Here is a 27652-nt window from a genome sequence, read left to right on the forward strand (position 1 = left end):
CAAAGACAAAGTCAGAAAGAAAGTTTGTTGCTAATCTGTCCCCCATAATTTAGAACTGCACTGATGATAACGGTGGAGACAATAGAATGAGAAGGATGCGTGTTTGAAAGATCTGTGCCATTGAGGTGTGGCAAGTAGTTGGTCAAAAAAATAGACCTAGATTAATGCAGTTGAAGTGTTCTGTCTCTGCTTCCATTTGGGCAGAGCAAAGTGCTTTGGTTTCATACCTGTATTTGATTGGGATGCTCTCAGCAGGAGTTTATTTACTGAAGACTCCCAAGGTGGAGGTCTCACATGCACAAACAGGATTAAGTTCCACCAGAAACGTAGCATTTGCATCCACTTACTTCAGAAAGACCCAGGATAAGCTGCTTTTCCGTTCCATCCACTATCATAATTAGTTAAATCTTTGTCCAAGGGTATGGAACACCTTGCTGCCCTCATCCTAAGGTGATTAAGAACAAAACACCTTAAGAGAGAGCCTTTAACTGTACAGCTTCAGGCTATTTGGGTGGAAACACTCTTTTCCTTCTGGTTTTTTCCTTTGCAGGAAAGAATTTGTGAGTCCTTGGGCTGGTAAGGGGGAGAAAGAGGAAGGATACTGCAAAAATGGCATGGGAGGAGGCAGCTCTGTATTCCATTCTCCTCCTTAAGTATGGCTTATGTATTTATAGAAACATAGAATCATAGAATAGAATAGTTTGGGTTGGAAGGGACCTTTAAAGGTCATCTAGTCTAACCCCCCTGCCGTGGGAAGGGGCATCTTCATCTAGATCAGATTGCTCAGAGCTCCGTCCAACCTGACCTTGAATGTTTCCCGGGATGGGGCATCCACCACCTCTCTGGGCAACCTATTCCAGTGTTTCACCACCCTCAGCATAAAAAATTCCTTCCTTATATCTAGACTATATCTACACCCCTTTAGTTTAAAGCCATTCCCCCTTGTCCTGTCGCAACAGGCCCTGCTGAAAAGTTTGCCACCATCTTTTTTATAAGCCCCCTTTAAGTACTGATAGGCTGTAATAAGGTCTCGCCGAAGCCTTCTCTTCTCTAGGCTGAACAACCCCAACTCTCTCAGCCTTTCTTCATAGGAGAGATGTTCCATCCCACTGATCATTTTTGTGACCCTCCTCTGGACCCTCTCCAACAGGTCCATGTCTGTCTTATGCTGAGGCCTGCAGAGCTGGACGCAGTACTCCAGGTGGGGTCTCACCAGAGCAGAGTAGAGGGGCAGAATCACCTCCCTTGACCTGCTGGCCACGCTTCTTTTGATGCAGCCCAGGATACGATTGGCCTTCTGGGCTGCGAGCGCACATTGCTGGCTGGAATTAGCATGCAATGAAGAACATGCATAATAATTGTTCTGTACAATGAGTGTCAAGTATGGAGTCTTTGTGTAAGATGCAGCACTGAAAAGAGGGTGTGCAGCACAGAAATTGTCATTGTTTTCTCCATCTCTACAGATTCTATTACTTCAATACTGGTTTAATTATTTTCCTGGGTATGGTCTCTTGCTACTCATCCTTAAAGCATCATGGTTTTATTCCCCAGGGCAGAAAACCTTTCCTTTACTGAAATTTGGCAAGTCACTTTCAAAAGGATGCAATTTTTCTGAGTCTGCAAACCTGATTTATTGGTTAATCCCCACAGAGGATGTAGAAAGTGTCATATGTTATAAGTTCTGTGAGTTTTTTGTCTAGACAGAGTATTAGAGTAGGGTTATAAAGATACTCAGGAACATATGCAATTTTTAAATGCAAGAGGACTGTATTACTAAGTACCTTCTCAGCTGCCAGTTGCTTTTCACTGAATACTTATGTTTTTTGAATAAATCGAAATGTCTGTAGTTGCTTCCTACTAAACAGCTTTTGGCCTGTGTTCAGCTACTAAGGTATCATTAAGCAAGTAATTGCTTTCATTGCTTGGGTTTTGCCGAGAACCAGCATCACTGTCTCCATTTGACACGTAGCCTTTTGAGATTTTTGGTCCAAAATCTTAGTGCAGAAAAAGAAGGAAGGAAGGTTTTCCTTCACAGAGGACTGAAAATCGGTGAGGTGGGTTTCAGATTGCTGACAACTAGCCTAGAAGTCCCTTTAGGACATACCTCAGGAGAGAACAGAACTTCTTACCGTCATCATGTTGGGTGTGTTCTTGGTCTCTTCCAAAGCCTTGATGTGAACAGGAAGCTCTGCAGAGACTGCTGAAGGTGACAATTCTCATTCTCAGTGTTTGATGGGAAACACTTTGTACTGATGCTGTGTGGCCTAAAAGACTCTTCTGTTCCTCAGTCACCTCCACTCTCACTTCTGGCTCAAAGTTGTTTCCTAGGTTTCCTCTTTTCTTTCCCCTTTCCTGTACTGCCCATCGTCCCCTATGAGAGTTCTGACTGTTTCACTTGAAGTGACCTGACCCCTGGCTCCTGTACCAAGGTGGCTGAGTGAAATGGTTGGTGAGAATAATGAGTCAGAGGAGAAAAGTATCGATCAAACCTGAAGATGTTTAGGGACTTCTGACATCAGGTCCACTCTTACTGAGCTGACAAAGTTAAGGCTGAATAGGCCATTTGCCTATAAAGGTCCAGTTCATTTATTTCCATCAAATGTTCAGCTGCCATAGACCTCAGGTATGTTTGGATTAAACTTGTTAAACCAGTACTTCTTTGTGAGCATTGTGTTACTGAGAATGGTATTTAAACTGTGCCATAAGGGACAAATTCCTGTGTCCAGTGTCTTGTCAGACTGAGGATTTTCCATTAGACTGAGGTCATCCTGCTAACGTTCACTGGTTTCAAGGGGAAACAAGCTCATTTTAAACCGCAGCAGTAATTAAATATGCATGCCTACTTGACCGATTGGATATTTAATTAAAGCAGAAGTATTATGGTGGGGTAGTTGAGATAAATGACAGTCAACATTTGCAAGACTGACATAATCTGATTTTTCTTCTTTTTTTTTTTTCTTTTTAGGTTTTAAAAATGTTTCTTAGTATAGTACGTAGATATACATGGAGAAATCCTTAGGAAATATGTACTAGCCTGAAATGTTCCTAGCAGGTATTTTCCAAGTTTTGAATAAGAGCATAGAAGACTTCCATCAGGTGAAAGATGCAGAGTACATAAAAACTTGAAGAATTTCACATCAAACCATTCATTGTATTTTTGTGTATATATCTGTGTAATACTATTGCTAGCCATTAGCAGAATGGAGAAAAGAAATTTATTTGGTTAAGAAAATTTTAGAGTTGTTTACAAAGAGCTTTGCAATTTTGTGTGATTTGAAGTATTTAACTATACTCAGTCTATGAAAATATGCAACTGAATTTATGTTTTGCTTCACTTTTGAAATTGGACATGGTAAACCAGTAGGGATTTCTCCCCACTGAATTGCAAATTATCTGTAAACCAGAAATCATTGCTTTCTGACAGTGTAGCAGTCTAGTTTATTCAGAACCTCCTAGTTAATAGCACACATGTGGCTCACAGGTTCAACAGCTCTTAGACTGCTGAGAAAGAACAAATACGGTATTCATTTGCTTTACTGGTAAGGGATCACTAATCATAGGTCTTTATGACACTTACTGAAAGTGCTTTTTTGGCATTCTTGGGGTCTTGACTTTCAATGCTTTTTCTTTTTAATTACCTTTTTAATTACTCCCCATCCACCCTGGGAACTCACTATTGGCTCTTCACTCAGGAGTTTTGAAATGAGGAATTCCTCTTGGCTATTAAGTTTCTATCTTCCTTAGAATAGCTACTCTGGTGATTATGATGTACACCTCCTCCTGACTTGATGAAGGTCTCTTTCTGTCTCTTACTGTAGATGTGGTCCAAGACAGCTTTAACCCTGTGCCCTGTCATACAGCTTTGTATAGCTCAAGCCTTTAGCACTATTGTCATGTGCTCTAATAAGCAGTTTCCAACACAGGTAGTTGGGATTGTGTCTGGGATCTGATTTTTGTTGCAACAAGATTTTGAAACATTCTGGACATGCTCCAGATGTAGTTGCTCTTACCAGTCTTTTGGAAGCTCTCATTTATTGACGTTGTACCATATCTGAGCTGTTCTTCAGCCTTTTGCTTTCTGAGGACGCTAGTCTTCCCTCTAGATAACTGGAAGAAAAGTTAGCAGTAACAATTCCCTTCCTGGCAGGATAGCCTGCGCTGTGGATCTTTGTGTCAAATTTATTGTGGACAGATCTTTTGCCCTGTGGGAGCAACAGGAATTTTTGCAGAATTGCAGACTTGATAAACTTCATTTATTCCATTTATGTAGTGATGTCTTGCTCATGGGGCGGTCGCTAAGTAAAAGCCACACTTTTGAGAAGAACTTGCTTTCCGAAGGAGTCAGCCTATAAACTGTCCACCTTGTGGTGTTGCAGCTCACTCTCTCTGGTTCTTGTAGTGAGGCCTTGGAAGACTATAAGCGAAAATTTACCCATTGAGTTAGGTAAGTGGCTTATAGAGACTGTGGAGGAGTAAGGAACAAGTGTTCTGTTTGCAAACTTCTCTTGTCCTTCTGAAAATCTACTAGCTGATTAGACATTTGTAAGATTTCTTGACAGATGAAAAAACTTAAATTTGATTAAACCCATTGAAGCTTCAGATTTAAGCTAGAAAAGGTGCTTGAAATACAGATGAGTTGACTTTGTTGTTGTTGTTTTGGTTTAAACAGTAATGAATTATTTTAATGGGCCAAAAAGCTAATATTGCCATTATTATAAGGTACTAAGGACATGGGTTTAAATGAAAATAACTTTAATAATTGATTGATTTACATGGGGCTATGTGTTGTGTGCCTCTGAAATGTCCTCTGGCTTGTTGAGATATGTTACTGGTCCTGTTTGAGTACCAGATGCATTCTGGAAATTGCTGGGGACCCCATCCAGGGCTTCTGTGTCTTGTGTCTGCTGTCACAACATGGAATTTAGATGCTTTTTAGTAGACAGCAAGATTTTACAATGTACAGTGTCTTTCATAAAAAGCATATCCCAAATCCATAAAACACCACGTGTACAATTGAAGTGGACTACCCTAGCAAATGAGGAGACCCTGTTAAATGCTTGCTTATAGCTTTGAAAGACTTTGACCTGTTGATTTAAAAGTTTGCCATGCACAGCATGTACTCCTCGGCAATTATTTTTCTAGGCCAAGTCAAAATTAGGCTTTCCTATTTGATTCTTCCTCTTCCCCCACCTCTCAAGGGAAGAAATATTTGTTACTTTTTTCAAAATCCATTGTAGAACTGGACATCCAAAATAATTTGTCACCCTTGAAATATTAGGCACAATGTTTGAACCACAGTCAAAGAAAATTCCAGGTTTGAGCTTGATCTAAGCTAGCTGTGGCACTGATGGGGTAGCCTGTGTCTCAGGGGATGGCGTGCTAATGTACTGCATGAGATGCCAAGTGGCAGTGGGCAGGTGGAATATTCTTTGAAGAGAGTACAACTAACAAGCATATAGTAAATATGTATTAGGGCAACACTCTCTTATTTTAAATGATAAAATTTACAGTACTCCTCTATGCTACATTACTAAAAGCAATTAAAAGAACATTTTGGTGTATGGCACCATCTGAGGTAAAAGCACCATGCTTACAAGAATGACTTGGTTTGAAAAATTTTAATTTTCAATTAAGCTTGAAAGGACAAAGTGCAAAATTAACTAACTTGCAATTAATTTCAGTAGTAATTATGTAAAAAATTCCAGGCATATAGAAGATGAGAAGCGTGGCATAATTAGTTGTGGAGTTTTTTACTGCTGTAATTACAGTGATGAATATGCATGGGGCTGTTTGGGGAAGGGAAGCACCGCAAGCAATTGTATTTAACTAAACTTTTAGCTGGCTTAGTTATGGAAGCTGTTCTTTGTTTTAATCCCTTCAAAACTGCTGTGAAACTCCAGAGGCAGGGTAGTTCCACTCCAGAGTGTGAAAATTACTTTTTAGGATCTATTTTTCCGATATAGAGGTCTCCCAGGTCATCTGTCACTTCATGAGTCGTAGGTAACCATTATGTTCCAGTTTTCCAGCTCTTGAAACTTCTGTGAAAAGCCAATGAAAGCAAATTGCACCTTTCATTGTTTGTGTATTTAAAATGTTCAAAGAGAAAGATGTAGAGTGGCACAGGTGAGCATGAGGTAGAGGAACCATCGTGATCTTCAATAGCACGAGGCAAGAAACAGTGCTGTACACAGTGATGTTAAGATCAGAGTCAGGCCCTTAGCTTCCAGAGGTCTCCTTTATAGGGTCCTTATCTATAGAAACAGAAATTAGCTGAAAAATGAAGGAAAAATGGTTTGTAAAGGGAGCAAGGAGTCATGAGGAGCGAGTGTGGGTATATGATTTGGGGTTTTTATTCATTATTTTCTAGATATTTGGTATGTTCCACTTAGTCTATAATCCAGTGTGATTTTGTTCTTTTTTAAATTTTCTTTCCTAATTTGTGTTTAGTCAAGTTTTTAAGATGATACGTAGGCATGTTAAATCAGTCTCCGCCTTGAATGTATGGACACTGTAGATGGCTTGTTAAAATACCACAGTGCGGGGGAGGACAGTACTGAGTTGCTCAAGGATAATTAAGTGCACCTTAAGAGTAAAGCAATTAAGCTACCTCCTTTATGATAGTAAAGAAAAAGTAAATAATCCATTAAAGTGTGTGTGTGTGGAGAGCAGGGTATGGTTGATGGAAGCCTAGAACTCCCGTTTCTGATCCTGGCTGACAATTTTTAGCTCTGCAACTTCAGGCGAATCATTTTACCAGCTAAAAAGCAAGGCTTAAATTAAGGAATATGTTTACCTATCTTGTTGAATTACTCTAACATGTCTGTGACTTGTCTGTAAATACTTGAAGGAAGAGTATTATAAAAGAAATAGTATAGTTAGTTATTTGCATCTGTACTATTAAGGAGTAGTAGTAAATGTTTTTGTTTCTTCCTGTTTGAAATCAGGTAAACTCTTAACCTTTTTTGTTTTAAGAATGATTTTTAAAATTGCTGCAGATGTTTTTGTGTGTGTGTATGGAAGCATGTCTCAGCTATTACAAAAGATGCTCCCTAGAAGCTTTTCCCACATGATATGGTTATTCCCCAGGACATATTCTATATGGTCACCCAGCTTTTGTTTAAATATAATCATGAAACATCATTTCACCTATTTTCTCTTTTTTCTGTGAAGTGTATCATTAAACTTGTCCTGCATCTATTCCCTTTTACCCTTGTCGCCTTTAGTTCTGGTCTGCCCAAGAATCTAAAAATGAGTCACTGAGCTTAATTTTTATAACCCATGGCTATTATAAATACTTCAATCATGTCTACTCTTAATCATCTTTTCTCAAGACTAAATAAATCATACTTTTTTCTCTTGATATTTAAGCCCTGTTTCCCCATTCATCTATCTTTGTTTTTCATGCTGTACTCTCACCAACCTAATTCTGTCTGTCTTCAAATAAGCTGGCCAAAATAGGATGCCAGTGTTCAAACGTGGTTTCATTGGGGGTTTGTAGAATCATGCAACAATATGTTTAATATCCTTTGCTTGTGATAAGCCAGTTTTCTATTAACCTTCTTTACCACAGCTATGCATTAGACCAAGATTCTGTCAAAAAAGGTTCATTTTCATGTGACACATTAGCTAATTCAGTGCCTTTTAAACTATGCTTAGCTGTACTAATCATTATTTGCCTCCAGACTTTCCATGCAGAATGTGAACTATAAGTATGCTACCAAAATCTCTTCATTTGTCCTTGCATACAGTAATTATCTTGACATAGTGATTAATAATTATGATTCTTGCCTCTTAATGCAAATTTTAAAATACATTTTTCTTTCTTGCATTGTACACATGCTTTTCATATCAAGAATTGCACAATTCAGTATGACTAGTTCAGTCAGCCAAAGGGTTAGTCAGGTCAAAGGGAAAATCAATGTTTCCACAATCTTTGTGGAAACAAAAAGCAAGACTACATCTTCAGCGACAATAAAATCTGGCGTTCTCACATTCATTAGGCTACGTTTGTCAGTGCTGAATAAACAACCTTTCATCAAGTGCAGCAATTTTCTTCGTTCTGTAATTAAAGATATTTTTTGCTTAATTTCTTTATATGAAAACTTGCTGAAGTGAGACCAAAATTTTTATAATGCATATTTCAAAGAGAGGAATGAAGGTTCTGGATAAAGTCCCAGGTACTATAATATCTTGATTTACTGTCTGAAATGTTATGCTGATTCCATCCACAGAGGAAAGCTATCCAAGTTTCCTCTACACATTAAAGGAGATGAGCTCCTTCTTCCTTTATGGTTATGCATGGTTAGCTTCTAAGGCTTGTAGAATTTATTGATTTGTCAATGAAGTATGAAATTCTACTGAACTTGGCAGTAGGATGGGATCATGCAACAAGTGAGATAAAATTCTTTAAAAGAAGAGATCCATCCTCATTGTTAAGAAGGTGTTTTTGGTCTTTTTTCTGTTTATCTGAAGACAGGCTTGGTAAAACTAATGCAGGTTCGTCAGCTCAGATGGAGAAATAACCCAAATTTAGGTTTTATCGGGTGTTTTGGGTTATTTGATTGGCAGGGGTGGAGGTTTTGGGTTTTTTTTTTTTTTTTTTTGGACTATAGGCTAGCATATACATTCAGGACTATCAGAGGTCTCAGGCTACCTCCAGAGAGGCGTCTAGACTATTGTTAGCTCGAGGTGATCTATTCCAGTGCTTCATTATCCTTGCCACTTAGCAAGCTGAATCTGACACCAGAGCTACACATGTAGTTTAGGAAGTTGATAGTAAGTTGTTGTGGTGCTTTGCCTTTAGGGGTAAGTGGTTCAGATTCAACCTGGCTTGTGGTTACTTACAATTGTAGGATTTTTGATACTCTGCAGAAAAACTTTGGGAAACTCTCCTGAGGACGTAAAGGGATAATAGTCCCTACAATAAAACCATCAGAGCGGTCAGGATAACTAGAAATCTAAAGGCATGGAGGCATGTGGTGTCACTCACAGACAAAGATAACACCTCTAATCAATTAGATGTATGAAATAAAGCTGTAATCTCTCGTTAGTCATTTGGGACACTTTCCTGCAGCTTTTGAAAGCACCCAGTTTATATTGTTAGTTGGAGCGTGCATTGTTTTGATTTTCTTTCCTTTCAAATTTCTGTATTTAAAAATACTAAAAGCTTCCTTGCAATGGTTTCTTCAGCATAAACAACCCCGATTCTTACAACCTTTCTTGGTAGTTAGTGTCTTATGGACATCTGATAATTCGTGTTGTTTTCCACCAAGCTCTGACTCATCTTTGCTTTTTTTTAAGTGTGATGTCCTGAGCTGGATAAATACTTCAGCAGACACCTTGCTAGGGCTGGGTACTGTTGGGGTTGCATTTTTCACTGCCAGTTAACACCCTATTTTCTGCTGACACGTGACTAAGTGTGATCCTGACCATCTCTGCTGTTTTCTGATCATTCTGAGTTTTAATCTTGTCTAGCAGGGTGCTTGTGTTGCCTAACAGCAAGCTGAATAAGCATATTCTCTCTGTTTTGTCATTCAGGTAGTTATTGAGTAGTATCAGATTCAGACCAGAGCCCTTTGGGCCTCCCTGAAAAGCTTTCCATTTTGTAATGAACCACTGGCAGCCACAGCCTTTGAATGGTTCCCTCCCACTCCCTATTTTCAGTGTCATATTTTCTAATCGAGTGAGATTTTTAGCCGAGGATGAAAAGCACAAGTTTATCTTCTTCCTGGTGTTAATGCCTTCCAGATGCTCGTTGGTGTGCCATTTGTGTATACTAGCTTTCAAATGCAGCTTTTTTCCTTTTTTTCTCTTTGCTTCACTTGCTTCTCTCCCCCCCCCCCCCCCCCCTTTGCTTGCTTCTCTTTTTTTTCTTTTTTTCTTCCCCCTCTCTTTCTCTGGCATTAGTCTGTGTCTTGTGATCAGGAAGGCCAAACAGGGCTATGCAATAGCTACTTTCACAACCAATTGTCATCTTTGCTGTTGTGTTTTATGCTTTATTTCTTTTTTTTTTTTAAATAATATTAAAGGAAAGATTTAGAGTTTGATTTGCAACCAAGTATGATGTTTGTTAAGACCTTCTTGAAGGTGTAACCTGAACATAGTGAAGCTACTGTGGCCACTGGCAAGACTTTCTTGCTGTTTACACTGAGTTTACAGAGCTTGTAGCTGGAAGGAAACATTAGTTTGTATGTCAAACAACTGTAATGCAAAGTCAGGATAACTTTAAGAAGCAAAGCATCTCATGATGTAATTTCACGCAGGTGCTTTCTCTGGTGGAACCAAGCACTGAGCTCCATCTTGGTTTGAACTGTGCATCTTCCCAAATCGACTCAGTTGTCATGATCTTGCTTTCCTCTCCAGACTCCTTTTGCTTCCTAGAGGCAGACAGGGAAGCCTGCAGGGCTCTTGCTAGAATGGATTTGCTGCCTCTTTCCCCTGTTGCATGCTAGAAGCAGTGAGTGAAGGGGCGTTGGGTAAGTATGAATGGATGGTGTGAAATGTGATCCCAGGAAAGGGATTAGGTGACCTAGCAAGTCTTGTCTGTCTCTGCTTTCTGTTTTGAGTCTTTTTTTAACTCAAGTTCACAACCTGCTAATGGTTTCTAAATCGTTAGGACACTATCTTGAACAAATGAAGCTATGTGGACTGTGTATCTGACAACATCTCTTCCTCTTCACAATTCTAGAAAAAATAGGATTGGTAATAGTAATATATGACAGGGCATGGACTTTGTACTAACACTTTTTCAAAAAGCAGAGCCATTAAAATACAGTCCTTGAATGATTAGACTAAATTTAAAAGCTGATTAAAAACTTTACAGTATATCTGAATCACACCACTAGCAGTATTTCTTCCCAAGTATAGCTAACTCTGCGGGCTCCAAAACCCTGCACCGCATCTCTTCAAGCCTTATTATCCTTCTTATGCATCAGCTGTCCATACCACTAGTGTGGCATCTAGGAAGAAGCTAATGTGCACATTCTAGCCGAACAGTATGTATGTCATCTTACCAACCTCCAGAATAAACACTGTAAAAAATGTGATTTATCTGTCTGTCCTGTACAGCATCCCATGTTCAGCTTTTTCCAGACATTCTATTGAAATAACATGCATTTTTGCAGGCATGTAGATCACCCAAGATAACTTGGTAATAGTTTTGCAATGTGGTGTAATTTAGTTTCAGGTTTGATAGATGAAAAAACCACAAGCGTTTCATCCACTGATTATCTTTTTAATTAGTTCACTTTTTGTTTTGAGTTGGGTTTTTTTCCTCCTAGATAGTCATATGACTCCAAGGAATGTTGGCGGAGCATGTAATGGAAACTTGGATTCTAAACTCTCAGGGTCAGACTGGAATAGGAAAGGCAAAGCCACCCATGGCCTTTGACAAATCTATTTTCCTTCATACTTTTGACTTGAAACTGCTTAAGACCTTTCAAAATTAATCAAGGTGGAGAATGCTTCTGTGCTGGCAGGGAGCAGGGAGCTGATACAACATCCAGGCTCTTACCTACCTCAGAGCTCTGTTACTCCAATTAACCTTTGCAGAAGACAGGACAGTGCACTTGCACATAAATTTGCCAGTGTTCTCAAGGGTATTTGGTAGAAAATATACTTGTTGTGCCATTAGTTAAAGAAGTCAAGATAAAGCTGATGTTGGAGACTAACTGTGAGTCCGCTTGGTTCTTGCTGGTTGAATTTCACAGTTCTGTTAACTTTTTCATTAAAACATTATTTTGTTTTAACTTTCAAGACTATACAATACTACTCATTAATTGTACACAATGGATTACACAGCAACCAGAGACCCAAAATCTGGACTTTTCCTGCAGTGGGGGAATACTGTTTGTGACTTGAACAAGGTGAGACTGGAATATCTCTTGGGAGATTAGGGAGAAGCAGCAGGCTGTGGTACAAGATCAATGGCTGTTATCTCCAATTTAGGCACAGTGCTTGCGCTGGGGCTAGAGCCTGGGATGCTGCTAGTTGTCATAGGTCTTAGCAAGAGCACCAACAGCTCATTTATGCTCTGAAGACAATACAGTTTTTCTTTCTTTGAAGCATGTTCTTGCTTTATTTTATAAGCTAGGTCCACCAAAGAGCCTTTTAGTGGTGCTGCTATTTGAGATTTTCATTCTGCAGAACAGGTTTGACTTAGTGACTGGGAGGAGGACAATAGTAGTGGAAGCCCCTAGAGCTTTCAGTGCATCAGGCTCTTGCTGAGTGGCATCTTCCTGTCATAAAATGTTATGAGAGGTGTATAGTAACTAACTTTTTGGCAATGTCCCTGACGGTGGCCCTCCATTTTCAAAGGAGAAAGAGGAGACAAACAGAAGTGACTGAACCCCTCTATTTAGAGAAGAGGACTTTATTAGGAGAAGGAACATCCTAATGTTCTGCCCCTGCTTTTGGGCATAGTTTCTGTACTGGCTGTGAAGTAATCAAATTACACCACTAGCCTTTTGGGCTGTCACATGTCCAGGAAGTGCTGCTTAGATCAATGTTGGAGTGATCCTGACTTGCATTTGAGTAACACTTTAATTGCCTCCTTGGCCTCCATCCAGCTGCCAAGCCTGGACTTTTTGTTTCCATGCTTGATGGCAGATTTTGGCTTTGCAGGTTTTTACGTTACTGCCAAGTTAATTTTAGAACTTTAGTTGCCATGGCTACTGCTAAGTATTTCTTAGTTCTCTACTTATTTGCTCAGTTTGCTGCTTTCCTTTTTTCTTTTTTTTTTTAATGTTTAAACTGCGATGTGTGAAGTGCATGGAATAATTATCCTACCCTGCAGAAGATAAAAAGGAGGGCATGTGAGAGGTGAGGCTCTTGATCTTCAGTCTGATGACTCAGCTGCTCTTTCAGCAGCTGCAAAGACTTTAAAACACTGCTCTTGTAACGCGTGGTCAGGATGAGGGGTTTAAGTCTGGGGAGGAAGGCACAGGTAATGCACTCATTCTGATGCACTGAATGAGATGTGCTGAGACTGCTGCTGATTCTGCTGACTGGTACTGTCTTGAGGTTTATCTGTGTCTTGCTGTCTAGTTGTATAGACTTATAACTATACATAGTTCCAAGTCTTACGCTGAGCTTTAAATTCTTTGGAACAATGGCCATCATCTTGCTCAGAGCCTGTACAGTACATTATAAAGAGAAATCCTATTTCATTACTAGAGCTCCAAGGTGCTACACTAACACCAATAATGATTAAAAAAAAATTATATGTATGTATGGATAACAAGTTCTCCATATCGAGATGTCCTACCCTGTTTATGCAGGCAAGGTCATGAATGTCTTTTCAGTAATCTGAAAGAATAGGCGAAGACAGAGCACCCAGTGCTATTTAGACTTCTAATTAATATTTGAAACACTTACGCTTTTGAGGAAAATGTAGTTCTTGTCAGTACAGAAGAGCTTGGGAGAATGTCCTGAGAGCCCAAGAACATCATTATCTAGTTTTCAAGTGGGGATAGCAGGGCAGGGAGGCAGGCAGAGGTGGAGGAAAGACCTGATGGGCAACTTCAAGAGCTGGGAATAGAGCCACGCTCTGCTCCAACTTCTTAGCTCAAGGGCTGTGCTGGCTACTGTGGTTCTGGTCCGTGGGTATTAGGGACACTTGTGATTAGCACAGGGTGAAACACAGAATAACCTGGTGCCCTTTCAAGCCAGGACATCTATGCAGATCAGTGTTGTCTGGATGTGAGGCCGTTGCTGTTGACGTACCTGGAAGGATCTTGGGGTTTCATCCTGCTGCTTTCCCAGAAATCTTACCCATTTACCAAGTACCTGGTAAGCAAAGATGTAATCATATTGTATTACTTTGGCTAATTCCCATAGATAAGGTCTGTTTAGTATGTGCAACACCTCTATTAATAAATCTCTCTTCTGTGCCTGAAACAGAGTAAGCCAAAGCGGGCAGAAACACACTTTGAATGCAGCTGAAAACAAATCCTTGTTTTGGATGTCTAAGGGAAATATGAAGCTGCTTGGGGAGGGGAACAAATGGTAACTGAGCATGAAACTCCATGAAGTCAAGGTGCTGTGCTGTCTGGGCTAGATCTTGTTTGTAGCTTGGAGAAGGGCAGTAGGGAAAAAAGATAACTGGGTGAGAAAGGAAATCACTAGAATAAAGAATATTCTGAAAGTCCAGTGCACAAAATCTACATAAGACTTATTTTAGTGGGACATAAAATCATCAAGGATAAGAAATTTAAGAGCTTTTGGAGACTTAGCTGAATGCCCTAGGAACTCCTAGCACAAAAAGTAAATAACGTGCAGAGGCTCTGCCTGTCTGTATTTGATTTTTGTCGTCTTTAACCTTCCAAGCTGCAGCTCTGCTCTTTAACGAGTTGGAATTTAAATGTGTTGCTACAGTAGCGTCTTTGTTGGAGATGGACCGTGACTCGTGCTCATTAAGGCTACAGATGTCTGCTCAGATTATGTGTTTCAAAAGCTTTTTCTCTGATGAACTGTGAAAAGCCGGGCTTGAGCAGAGGATTGCGAAAGATAAAATAACAGCCCCTCATCCCTGTGTCTGGCAGACTTAATGCAGTTACTCTCAGATCTTCTTAAAAACTTTTAAGACAGCAAATTTGTTCACAGTCAATAAGAGAGCCCTCTGAGCACAACCCGTTATGTTTCCTTTATCAGTCTTTTCTAAGTTACTCACAAAGCTTTTTACACTCCAAAAATCTCTAGTCTGCGAATTCAGCATTTCCCAGATAATAAGGTTTAATAGGCATAAGTGGCATTGATAAATCTTTATATGTGGTGTGATTAGAAAACATAGATCTTCTTAAGGGGGTGGAAAAAAAAACACTGAAGAATAAATACTCCATGAATTTAAGCTAAATTAGCTTGTCCACTCACCTTTTTTGTGAATTTGCATTAATTGCAGAGCAGACAGAACTTTTTAAGCCTGCCTGGATAATACCTCCTTCTTCTGGGAGAAGATGACTGAATTATCAAGAAATTCAGTTCAGTGACTTCTGTGACATGTAAACATTTGCTGAAAGTTACTAGAGCAGAACTACGGAGTCATGGCTTTTTCTTTCTAAAGTAGTTGTGCATGTCCAGCTAAGATTTTTCAGGTATTCTTATATCTCACCTTCTCCCTATTACAATGTGCACAAAATGGATAGAGGCTCATCGGGCAGTCTCAGCTAGGTACCTGTGATTCCTTTCCACATGTCTGTATACTCACCTTGCTCTACAAAAAAACAGAATGTTACCAAGGAATTACCAAGAAGTTATTCATTTCAACGTGATCAGATATATAGTAAGATGAAGACAAAACTTGTAAAAGTCTCTTGTATGCAAAACTGTCTCATAGTTCTGCTACTTTTGTTTTCGCTGTGCTATAGAGCAGTTTTCTTGCCAGAGCATTATTTTGGAAGACCGTTAAGGGCAGTTAATTTCTTTTCCTTGAATGGGAAGTTCCCTCTCTAGGGCTACAAGCCAAGCAGTGCTGATAGGCTCGGGTAGTGTTACTTTCATCTTTTGCAGGTTTGGATTTACTGACTTTTCTAGAAAAGGGAGGTTAGATGCAGGTTGGTCTTTCTTGGTTTAAACTACACCACAGCAGAAGTGAAATACCACTGTACTTCACTTGTGAACGTGTTTTACTGAGACACCTTAAGGTTGTGTCTTCTTGGCCTGGAAAACCCACCTGTAAGGCAACAATAAGGTTGTTATGGTGGTGGAAGAAGACTTTGTTTCGATGATAACTGAATCTTCCTAGGCAGAACTCCGTCTCAGAGATGATGCGCTCTATGTCTGTTCCTGTAAAGGTATAAAGACTATGCGTGTTTAGGGAGCTGGATTCTTTGCATGGGGAGGGAGAGTGTCTCCATTGAAAGTACTCAGCACTGCCCAGGGCACAAGAAAGAGCACTTGACAAATAAACCAGATTCTGTCCTCTTCACAGGATATATCTGTACTCCTCAGTGCAGCTCCATGTTAGAGACACACAGGCTAGAACTAGCTGAACTGATGGAGATGCTAATTCAGATCCCAAAAGCAATATTGATGTGTTGGCCGGTTCAAAGGTTGCACCAGATAGCACTATTCAAAAGAGCACCTTCACGGCTATACTTCTGGTTCAGAGAAGAAGAACTGTAGAAGAACTACGCAGAACTGTAGTCCCTCAGTAGTGTAGGCATGCCCTGAGATTGCTCTTGTTCTCAGAGACACAGTGAACTAAATGGGAATACAAGCAACAGATCTAAAAACCTGAAAAGGAATAGAGAGTTACTGGTAAACAAATGATGTTTCGTTAGCCACAGTAATCCCAAAGCTCCAAAACAGCATGTTAACTGCAAATTTACCCCAAATCTCTGCAAGATATGTGGGTTGTTGTATGAAAAGGATCATAAAACCAGATAAAATAGATGTCTTGTTTCAGACCAGTCATCAGATCCCATCTGACTTTTGAAAAAATATTTTTTTCTTCAGCAATCTGTTTAATCTGTTTGGATTTATGGGGGCTTTTCATGCAGGACCTAGAAGATGCTATCATAAACAGATGGATAACCTTAAAAGTTTTGAAAAGAAGTTAACGTATAATTCAATTCTCTCATTTTTCTTCCCTTTTAATAAGATGGAGCGTATAAAGAGAAGGGACTGTGCTGCTGCAGAATGATCCCATGGTAACTAATTAGGTCTCATCAGGTCTGCAAAGGCATCCTGTTCCCAGTCTTATGCCAATGTGCTGTAACCAGTGAGCCAAGCTGAATGAAAGTCTTGTGGTATTTTACTGGGATGTCATAATATTTACCTTCCTTGCACTGAAGAATTTCAGGTAGTGGTATTCATCCATGGATCATTCCTTGCAAATAAACTTGTTGATGTTTGCATAAAAATGATCTGCTTGTCACTATACTCCCTATGCTGGCCCTTGTCCATGATATGTGACATGAATTCATTTCTCAGCTGGTGAATTTAGGGAGTGTATTAAAGAAGCCACAGCAATATGTGATAAGCTGTAATTAAAATTACTAATGCATGTAAATTCCTTTCCTCCCTTCTGCTTTGATTTACATTCTTCATGCAGACTTTGTTCAGTTTGAGTGAGCCAGAGACCTAGTGTTGACTGGTAATAACGATTTCTGCTTTCTCTCCGGCACAGTTTGCATGGGAAAATAAATTTAGCAAGGATCCTCACTGAGGTGTGACGCTAGGTATCAAGAAAACTGTGTGGCTTGCAGCTGGCCTCCAAAGCTCTGGTCTGTGGTTGTAGTGGCATCATCAGTAAAACAGATCTTTTTAAGAGCGGTAGTTTTCATAGTCAGTAGCAGGACCAATAATCATGTTCTCTTAGTTCTGGTACAGTCTTTCTTTCCCATCTCATCCCTTCTTACTAAAATATCTATGATTTAAAATGGAGATGTTTAAAGGATTAGCCATTTTATGTTGTATTATCTTAACTGACTAATGCATAAGTTATTTTTAGTGATGCTGAAAAATGTGATTTGGTGTTTAACCATGGAAGTGAACTACCAAAATCAAATATTGAGAGAAATACCCAAAGCATCTTGATGCAGAACAATGGGTGCTTGAGGAAAGCTCTTCTATTATGCCGGACGCAGTCAGTATATATTTCATTATTTTGTTGCTAGAGAAATTTGTGGCTCAGTTGCAATTCTGAGTGACCAAAAAGCAGTTTTAGTTGATAGGCGAATGAAAGGAAAATAGTATGTTAAGATTTACTGTCCCAGCCTTCTGCAGTAGGAAATGAAGAATTTGGATGGATAGTCCTCTTGTAATTGTGTGGATTTTGGAGGTCAAGGGGTTGGGCTTGTTTTGTTTGTTTTTTACTCAGTCTCTCGTTTTTCTTGAGGTAGATGAATGTCTTGTACCAGAATAGTATTTTTCTTTTTGAGGCTATAAGGAGTTACAGCCTGCACAGAAATAGAAATTCTCCCCAAAAAAGAAAACAGTACTCAAAGGCTGTATGACCTTGTGAACAGGGGGCTGAAATGGAGTCAGAGGAACATGGTACTGTGGTGCTTGGCACTGGCCTCAAGTGCGGCAGAGTCGCATCAGTGTGTTTATGCCATTTTGCTTCTCTGAGCCTTTCCTCCTTTGCATTTTGTTGCCTTTTATTGTGCTTTCTCATATAAGATTTGCATGCAGTTCAAGATGCATTCAGATGTTGTCCAAAGTCATTATTCCGTTACCTTTTTGCTTCTCTGGGCCCAGAGCCTGGGCAAGAATTCCTTCTCCTGTATCATGACTGAACAAATTCAACTGTAACTTCTCCTACAGTTCTCGGTAACTTTGCTGATTCGTCAGGGCCTCCTGCAAATAAAATATATACTATATACTATTTGAAGTACCTCTTCTGATCTGGTCGTCTCATCTCTTCTCATCAGCCCTCTAATACTGCTGTTTAGGGTCATGCTTCTGCTCCTGCTCCCTGCCACTCAGTTCCCATTCCCTTCACAATTTCCACCTCAAATTAAAGCTCATTTGTGTGAGCTCATCTTTCATGGCCTCAGCCCAGCTCATGTTTTTGTTTTCCTCATCTTTGTTCTACCCTAATCTGTTTTTTTGTTTGGTTTGAGGGTTTTGTTTTGTTTTGCTTTTACCATTCACTTCTTTCACTGCACTTTTTGCTTTCAGATTTTCACATCTCTTACTGGTATCACATCTGCCAGGCTTACATCACTGTTTTTGCTGTTCCAACACCCTTTCTTCTTTTGAATTTTTTCCAGCAGGAGGTCTTCTGATCACAAACATCCAAATAACCATCCTTTACTGAGCAGCTATCTGTATTTTCTCCCGTACTTATTTTGGACTGTTAGATCTGTGGAGCACAGGATGTAGTTGCTGCCTTTTTTGATAAACTACACGTAAACTTTGACTGCACTGCAAGTTATCATTAAAAGTAAAGATCAGGCCTTTTACATCTCTGATTCTAGTGTGCTTTGCCGGCTACAGCTGAGGTACTGTGCTTATGCCTCGGAACTGGGTGTCTCACCTCTGGAAACAAAGTTATGACTGATAGATAGGGATGGGGGAGATACTCCCATGATAGTGCACATGCTTCCTACTATGGTGACATGTTTTCCTTTTTCTCAGTTTGTCTCTCCCTAGTAGTTTATCTGCTGGCACTTACTGCGGGTCAGGATGGACTGAGTGATAGTCAGCCAATCTCTGATTTCCATGCATATGCTGATTTTCCACAATCCAAAGAAAAAAGGAAAACTTACTTTTGTCACACAGTATGTTAGCGGAAAACACAGCATAGGTTAAGAGCAGTTTTATATTGAAACAAATCTCAGGCTTCCTTTTCTTTTTGTCTTGCAGAGGCAGGCAGCGGCCAAGACTACATGACCCCAGAAAATCAGCTACTTTACTACCCTAGTATTACCTATGCTATCATTGGTAGCTCTGTCATTTTCGTACTTGTGGTGGCCTTTCTTGCCTTAGTCCTGCATCACCAACGGAAACGCAACAATCTCATGACCCTGCCAGTGCATCGACTGCAGCACCCTGTCCTGCTGTCCCGGCTGGTGGTCCTTGATCACCCACACCACTGCAGTGTCACCTACAACGTCAACAATGGGATCCAGTACGTGTCCAACCAGGCCTACCACAGGCCAGTGGACCTGGACTCTCCGCCATCCTATTCAGAGGCTGTGCTCGACCAAAGGTATGTACAGGAGCTAATTCTGTGCTCACCAAAGTTTCATGCTACTGGTTGCAGCTCTGTTAGTCTGTACTTCTGCTCCCGACTTATCCTTATTACTGCTTTTGACAGAATTAGTGTTGCAATTCTGTCACATGCATAGGGCCAAATTTGGGCAAATTTGAGCTCCTCCTGCATATGAAAAATTCATTGTCCTCAGGTCCCCTTACTGTTACTGGTATTAAACGGATTTAAGGCGAACTTAAGTCATGCTCTTTTAGCGTGTGTCATTGGTAGTAGAGATTTTGAGGATGGCAGGAGAATGCAAAGAAATATATCACTTGTCTAGTAGTGATATCCTGTGTCAGTCTGGAATCAAAACATGAAAATTGAATTTGGAGTTTTGCCAAAAAACAGCTAGGTTGTAGGTCATACTATTTAAAAAAAAAATTACCCTGGTCACATGTGAGAAGTATATAAAGGTAAGAGGTCTTCAGTTCTTACATAAAGAAATTGTATAGTCCCTCTGCTCTGTACTACTTTCCCTTTACCAATAGAAGAAAAGAACAGGACTCTGAAATGGAAAGCGCTGTTGTCATTTTAAATAGCTGAAAGTGTGCTGAATTTTTGTGGGTAGGTGTGGTTTGGGTTATGATGTTTTATTTGTAGATAATTAACCTTCGTTTTAACCTCTGTCTGTAAAGTCTTCCCAAACAAAACTCCTAGACTGACATCCTCTGTACATAAAAAGGTCATGGTATGAACTTTAATGATCCAGATTGTTCACTGTCACCCTGTCAGTATTTTTTAGTATGAACTCTGGGATCTAAGTATGATAGTATAATCATTTACATTCCTATTCTCTGCTTCATTTGGCAGCAGCTCCCTTGTCTTAATGTTGACATTCATAATAATGATATCTTTTCATTAGTAAGGACGACTAAATGAGCAGCTGTCCAGATTGTAATCACTTCTCACCTGGGCTGATACAAACTACCAGTAATTTCAGAGCTAATTGCTCCCAGGACCTGTTATCAATCTGCTAAACCCTTCAGTCCCTTTACTTGTTTACTATCAGAACCAAAAAACAGTTTTCCTGAATCCAGTACTCATCTTGTCTATGCCTACTTAGCAGTTGCTCTGCATGTGATATCATGACAGCAAAAGTGATTTGTCACGTGGAGAATTCAGTTCGTTATTTATTTGTAGACCCTAAGCCATTAATCTCTGTCACGTAACAGAGGTTTCCTCAGAGCTTTCTTGTGTTCACATCATTATCTATAGGTGTAAATCCACTACTTATTTCTTTTAAAGCGCTTTCTCAGGTTGTGTAAATGTTATACAGGAAAAATTCTTACCTCTTGCAGCTGTCTTTGAGGGTAAGCCGAGATTTGTTGGAAGTGCATACCCATGAAAATAGGAGTGTAGAGTGTTAAGCAAGATGTAATTAGCTATGTTGCATCTTGACCAGAAACCTTGGTGTCCAGTGGTGGTGTGGATGTTTTGAAATGACCTGAATAATGTAGGCAAGTCTGTTTGAGATCTCCTGATAGGTGTCATCATGGAAAAGCTAAGAAATACTGTTTGTTTTTTTCATAACTGGAAAACTATGTACTTTCTTCTGTACTACTGTTTTCAGTAACCTCTTACTATGTTGTGTATCTTACAGCAGACCACCTTGGTTTGACCTTCCTCCACCACCTTATTGTTCTGAATCTGAATCCCCTAATCAGCCAGATCTTCCTCCTTACCGATCTCGGACAGGAAGCTTGGTGAGCACAGACACATCCATGGCAGGAAGCCCTCTGGGCACAACCAGCAGTTGGACAAGAGACATCCATGACAGCATGGATGGCCACAGAACTCTTCTCGAGAGGACAGCAGATCGAAGCGATTCTCTGGTCAACCACATTGCTGAAAGAGAAGTGTAACTGCTCCAGTATTTGGGATGGGCAGGAAGGCATTTACTTTTTCAAGTCTGTATGGGTTAATCTGCTGTGGCTAATAGGTTTCAGGGGGACATGTGCCTGAATGATGACTTGATTTGAATCCACACTAAGTTAATATTTTAATTCAGCATTTTGGGCTCATCAAAGACAGAGCTGTGAGAGCTAAACCTAGAGTCACATCAGCTCTCCACAATATTTCTGCAAGCAAGTTCCAGTTCAGACTAGTAAGAGAAACATCAGTACTGTGTCAAAGAACTGATGTGATGTATTTCTTGGACTATTTACTGTATATGAATGTATATATGTGCATGTATAATATATACAGATGTTGCACACAAAGACTATGCCAGAAGGACTCTTGTTTTCAGACTGCCTCCCATCCTGTCGACATGTGAGCTGTTTCTTCTTACTGTCTGGTGCCAGCTCGTGGTCATTGAAGCACATGAGAGGCAGTCTTTCTGCTTGGAGGTCTGGTGCCCAATGCTAGCCCACTCGCAGTGCTCAAATTGCAGAAAATGTCCTATTTGACCCTTCTCTTCATGGCCTGGAACATTCTCACTGGGAATGTAGTTTTCAAAGTTTAAGCTTGTGAAGATGTAACAACTCTAACTGAGCAAACGAGGTTTTTTTCCCAGATGCTAATATCTAGGCCAAATTTGCATGGATATTCTCAGGAACGCCACAAAGGTTGGCTTATCTGTCAAACTTCAAGGCTGAGTACAGAGGCACTGAAGCTTCTCAACAAACCAGCACAAGACTTCTTTTTAAGCGTGGCAAAACAACATTACTCTGTGTGTTCCTCCTTAAAAAAAACACAACGAAACAACAAAACAAAAAAACCCCAAACTGTTTCAGCTAACACCTGACACATCACATCTTGAACACCAAAACCAGCTTGAGGCAAACACCCATCACAGAAAGCTTTAGTGTGAATGACTAGTTTGTTATATTTGTAAAATAACTGAAAGCAGGTCATGTAGTGAAAGGTGTTGGGCTTGTCGGCCGTGTCTACAGCGTGTATATGTACATGCATGGATACACATGTTTAATACTGTGTGTATCTATGTAAATAGTGTATTGCATAGGTTTAGTTCTACTGCACCAGTAGAACTCTAAAATGTCAACATTTCACTTATGATATTCTCATTGGTTTTTATGGAGTTTGCCATTATTCATGTTCATTTGGTTGAAATTCTAGCTTCTGCAGAAAAACAGAATTATTTGTGTCTGTTTTATCCTAACGCTTAGAATGGTCTCCTGTGAAGTGTGTTTCAGTGCACAGTGTTGAATCACCTGTGTGAAAGCATCTCAGAGGTAAAGGTATTCAGAGTGGCAAGAGGAAAGGTAAGCTGTGAATTTTAATGCCACTGCAGTGCTGTGCTTGTGCTCAGTATACAGAAGACAATGCGGTGTCTTCCTCTTGTCCAGAGAGAAATTGGCCTTGAAAAATTATTTATATTTGTCTATCAGACACATTTCCCATTCTTCTTCCGTGTAATGAACAGTGTCATTAAACAGACTTTGCTGTTTAATGGAAATGAAGGAAGCTGACTGCCCACACCTTCTGCTTTCTTCCTCCCCATCTTTCTAAGGTAACTTCTTTTGCCCAAAAGTTATATGCTCAGAACACAAGAATTTTTGAGCTTTAGTGTAGGTAGGGGAACGACTTGAGTTCAGTCTCAGTTCCCACACATACACTTGAATTTTTTTTTGTGTGTTGTTTTTTTTTTTTTTTTATTTTCGGCTCTGGAGTCTACTGTCATGGTATGTAAGAGGCAGGGGCCAGATGGATTTACAAGCACAGGTCATTCCAGGACTTGAGATGGTATGGTGGGGAGCACTGGAGAATTCTAATGCTGATGGGTTTTGCTGACTTTGGAAGCAGATTAATGGCAGCCTTTCATTACAGGCTTAGGCAGCCTGTCTTGAAGTGCCTTGGTGAAGATGCTGCTAGGTCCTTGTAAAGCAATGTACAAGATCGGGTCAGATTTCATCCTTGTTGGGAGCTCAAGCAATGTAATTATGCTGTCCTTGACAAAGCAGAACTTGGCTAATTAATGACTCTGTCCGACTTGATAGGCAGACTGTTGTCATTGTCACATAGCAGGCAGTTATTACTTATTTTACAGGTAGGTTAAACTCAGGTACATAGCTGAGTTAATAGTAAAGGTGGGTGCAGGGGTGTCTCCTATGAGCACTGGACCCTGCTGTCCTTCCCAGCCTTTCATTATGGTTCTGCTCGGCCTCTGTAAGAGAGCTACGTAATGATGTATCGGAATTAGCCTTAATGTTTTTCTGTTGCAGTTTTTAAACCATTATATTGGACTTTAAAACATACTACTGAAGAGTTTGCAGTAGTTTCATTAGAATTAGACATCTTTTTAATTTTAAAGTTGCCTAAGGCTGTATTAGTGAAACTAAATCATTGTGTCCAGTGGAACTTACATGGCACGTATCCCTCACGCAGGCCTTCCACGGGGGACTGCATTTCACCACGTGTATTCTAAGACACCAGGGTGTGTGCAAACCAAATATTGTTTGCCTATGGCATCTGAAAAACATTGCCTTGCGTTGTTTAGAAGTAGGAAAAGAGTGGACATAGCCTGCTGCTTCTGCCTTCTGTGTCAGTCACTGTCATATATGTACATATATATATTAAAAAAAAGATACTCTTTCAGGTTGTATATATTCATGTAACTTTTGCATTAAGATAATCTATTTGGACTTTACAAAAAAAAGAAGGAAAAAACATTCTAAATGGTGTGACATTTTCCCTTCCAGCTAAGGGTGTATTTATCTTTGTATAGGCATCTTTTAGTTTTTGAGAGCACGAGTTACAAAAGGAGATTGTGCCTTTCTGATTGATTGTTGATTTGGGAGGCTGTTAACTACATTTCTGGGTGTTGTTACATATCATTGTCTAGAGATCCAAAAAGAGAAACAAGTCTTGTCTTCCTCTTTGTTGTTACTTATGGGGACCACTGAACTTTGAGGAGTACAGAAGTTCAGCATCTTGTTCCAAAAAGGCATGCTAAAACTTTAAGGGGGTTTTTCATCTTACTCCAGTTTTCTGGTTTGTAGAACAGATTTGCTAGCTGGTTTCTTTGGAAATTGTATCACACAGAAATTGTTTATAACGTGTCACTTCTAGTAGTGTTAATACAGCATTATACTGCATTATTCAGTGGAATCTTTGGGAAAGCATGGTAGCAACAACTGCACTGATGAAACTAAATATTTCATTGAAAATCCTGCAGCTCGTAAGGCTGAAGTTAAATGTTCATGAAATACCATGTGGTAGGATTTCTTTTCAGTAGCTGGCAAAATTGGAATTGATCATTCTATTGTTTGCAGTTGCTCTTAACCTTTTAGTTTGAGGTTAGTCCTCCAGGAGCTTTCCTTTATACTTAATATTTAAACAAATCGGTGTTATTTCAAAGACCTATTCTTACAAAAGTAAAACTGATTAAAGTTTTCTTCCAGAGCCAAATTCTGATTCCACATCTGTGTTGAATGGTGGCCACTGGTATGAGTAGCTCTCCTCAGCACAGGTATTAATATATTTGATTCCAACAAAACAATTTGAAGAAATGACTACTTGAGGTAAATGAAGGAATGTGGATTAGCCTGTTGGAAATAAGATTTGGGTTATTTAAAAATAAATAAATAAATTTCAGGAGTTTTGAATGTCTGTAACCTCTGTTGAAGTCAAAGTGCTGTGTATTTAAGATTAGGCCATTAGTGAGTCTGCTTGATAATAATCTGAAGCTCCTTGTAAGACAAATTACAGTTTACCTCTTTGGTATTGTGCTAATGGAAAACTGGCAGTAATGCTTTTAAAAGAGAGCCTGTGAATAATTTTCTCGGCTCTTGTCTATAGTGACATACACGACAACACTGACATGCATTGCGATTTTTAAATAACTGCATTCATTCTTCTTCTCCTTTTAAGTCAAATCAGTTTTATTTACACCAATTTACTTTGATACAGCTAATAGGGCCTTTGTGATAGATTTAGAAGCTGGGTGGAGGAAAGAGATGATGACTCTCATTTTAATTAATGCTGCAGCTTGTTAATCTTGTGCATTTTACTTTTTAGACATCTTAGGAAAGACAAATGGTTTTAGTAGATAAGAAAGACTCTTAACGATTAAAAGGATAGAAGGACACTGATTCTGAATTTAATTTTTAATGACTATTTAAAATTGTATAAATGAAGGAAGAATTTAATGCTGTATTTTTAACGTGGTAATCAGATGGCAAGTACTGTTTTTAACTGTTGCTCATTGGAAGCTACTTTGCATATAATGCCTGGAACTAAAATGGTAAGACTAAGTGCTCTTCTTGCAGTTCATACTAGATCTGAAATATTTTTTATTAACGCAAGGCTATATTGCACCCGTGGACTAAAATATGTGACTGCAGAAAGAATTTCAATACTGTGCTGGATTCTGCCTGAATGTATCCCAGTACAGGACTGTGGCCTTCATTTGTTCTTTTTTTTTATCTGATTTGAGGGGTTTTGTCAACTTGAAATGGAGATGTTACATAAGAGCTTTAAGGGAGGTTGTATGTTGAAACCCAACCTTGTCTTAAACTTTTGTAAACTGGAAATCTTCAAAAATGTATTCTGTATTCCTGAATAAAGTTGGTGTTTTAATACTGTTCACAAGTGAGGATGTCCCCTGTCTGATGAAGTCTCAGTTGCTTTAGTTTTATAGCCTCCTACATGAGGCTTCTTCCAACTTCTTTTGCATTCACTGTTAAGTTTTGTTAAATCTTCGTGGGTTTTAAACATATTTTTAAAAGGAAGTGATATTGGAAAACCACATGTACGTGTGTATAAAAATATACTGCTACATATGTCTCTATATTTATACAAATGAAAATTGCTTAATTTCATAATTTCTCATTCTCATTTTGCCATTCTGTTTGTACTATCAAAGACGAGGCATCTGAAGCAGTGATGTTTTGTTGTTGTCTGCTTTGTAGCAAAGCTCTAGAGGCTTCAGCAGAGATTCGTGCTCAGTGCTGGTTTCTGCATACGGATTTACTAGCAGAGCTAAGGGGCCTTTAGCATTAGCTTCTACCTCCTCCTTTCCGCCTGCCACTTTCCCATCACTTATGTTCCCAGCACAATGTCCCTGTTTATCTCTAGGTCTATGATCCATGTGCCAGATACGTGAGCCAGATTCAAGTTGAGATGCTCTGTGGAGGCTGTGTGTCTGGCTGAAGTCCCATGTCAGGGCTCTTTTTCCTCTGCGGATGCCTGATGCAGGCACCACCACTATCATGGGAACCGTCCAGACCCTCTTGACGTCTGGATCATAGCCACTCTTCTTGTCAAGGGTACTTCATTAGAGACAGTCCTGTCACTCAAAGGACTAGCGTTAAGAAATACCCCTTATGTTATGAAGTTATTTTCACAGACTAAGGAGAACGGGTTCAAATGTTATGTCTAAATATTTCAATCTATATAAGTATATAAAGGTTGACATATTTCACTTCCATGACTCATCTCCACTGCTACCTTCACAAAGGCATGTCAGTTTTATTATTATTCTGGTTAATTAAGTCACATACCCTCACCGAAATTCTCAGATGGTAATCTTTGTTTGACACTGGCAAACTGCTCCAAAATAAATAGCTGTGGATCCAGAATTCACACCAGCGGCACAAGGGAGACGGAGCTGTTGAGGCTGCCACAATGGGCTCTCTGCAGGGGAGGGAGTGCTGGGGTCTCAGAGGTGGCTCATTCAGTGATGTCCCAGCAAGAGCTATGCTTGAGAAATGTTGATTCAGAAGACAGCTGCTTATGAAAATAAATAGCATACTCTCCAGCTAAGCTTCCTGATTCATCATTTTTATTCCCTCTGCTTCGATTTGTTTAAAGATCTTAATTTTTGCATCTTAAAAATTAAATATGCAGTTTATTTCAGCAGTGATTTCTGAGTGCTGCATCTTTTCTTGCTGATTTGCAAGCAGTTTCCTAATCATTCAGCCTCAGTTATCTATTGGTGAGAGAACTAAGCAGCTTTTCACTTTTTGGGGAGCAGTAGTCCAAAATGATGTG

General features: G+C 39.6%; 1 protein-coding gene across 4 annotated transcripts in view; it reads left to right on the forward strand.

Moving 5' to 3' along the window:
• LDLRAD3 (low density lipoprotein receptor class A domain containing 3) overlaps positions 1-26251 on the forward strand; it is a 115133-nt gene extending 88882 nt beyond the window's left edge. For 2 of the 4 annotated variants that reach the window (XM_076344369.1, XM_076344371.1), the window contains exons 5-6: positions 19309-19654; positions 21300-26251. In XM_076344369.1, the coding sequence (XP_076200484.1) occupies positions 19309-19654; positions 21300-21561 (608 nt within the window). In that variant the 3' untranslated portion in view covers positions 21562-26251. The remainder of the gene's footprint in view (positions 1-19308; positions 19655-21299) is intronic. The other 2 variants (XM_076344370.1, XM_076344372.1) reach the window with 1 other exon arrangement.
• Positions 26252-27652: the final 1401 nt, after the last annotated feature.

Source organism: Aptenodytes patagonicus, chromosome 7, assembly GCF_965638725.1.
Source record: "Aptenodytes patagonicus chromosome 7, bAptPat1.pri.cur, whole genome shotgun sequence".
Classification (NCBI taxonomy): Eukaryota; Metazoa; Chordata; class Aves; order Sphenisciformes; family Spheniscidae; genus Aptenodytes; species Aptenodytes patagonicus.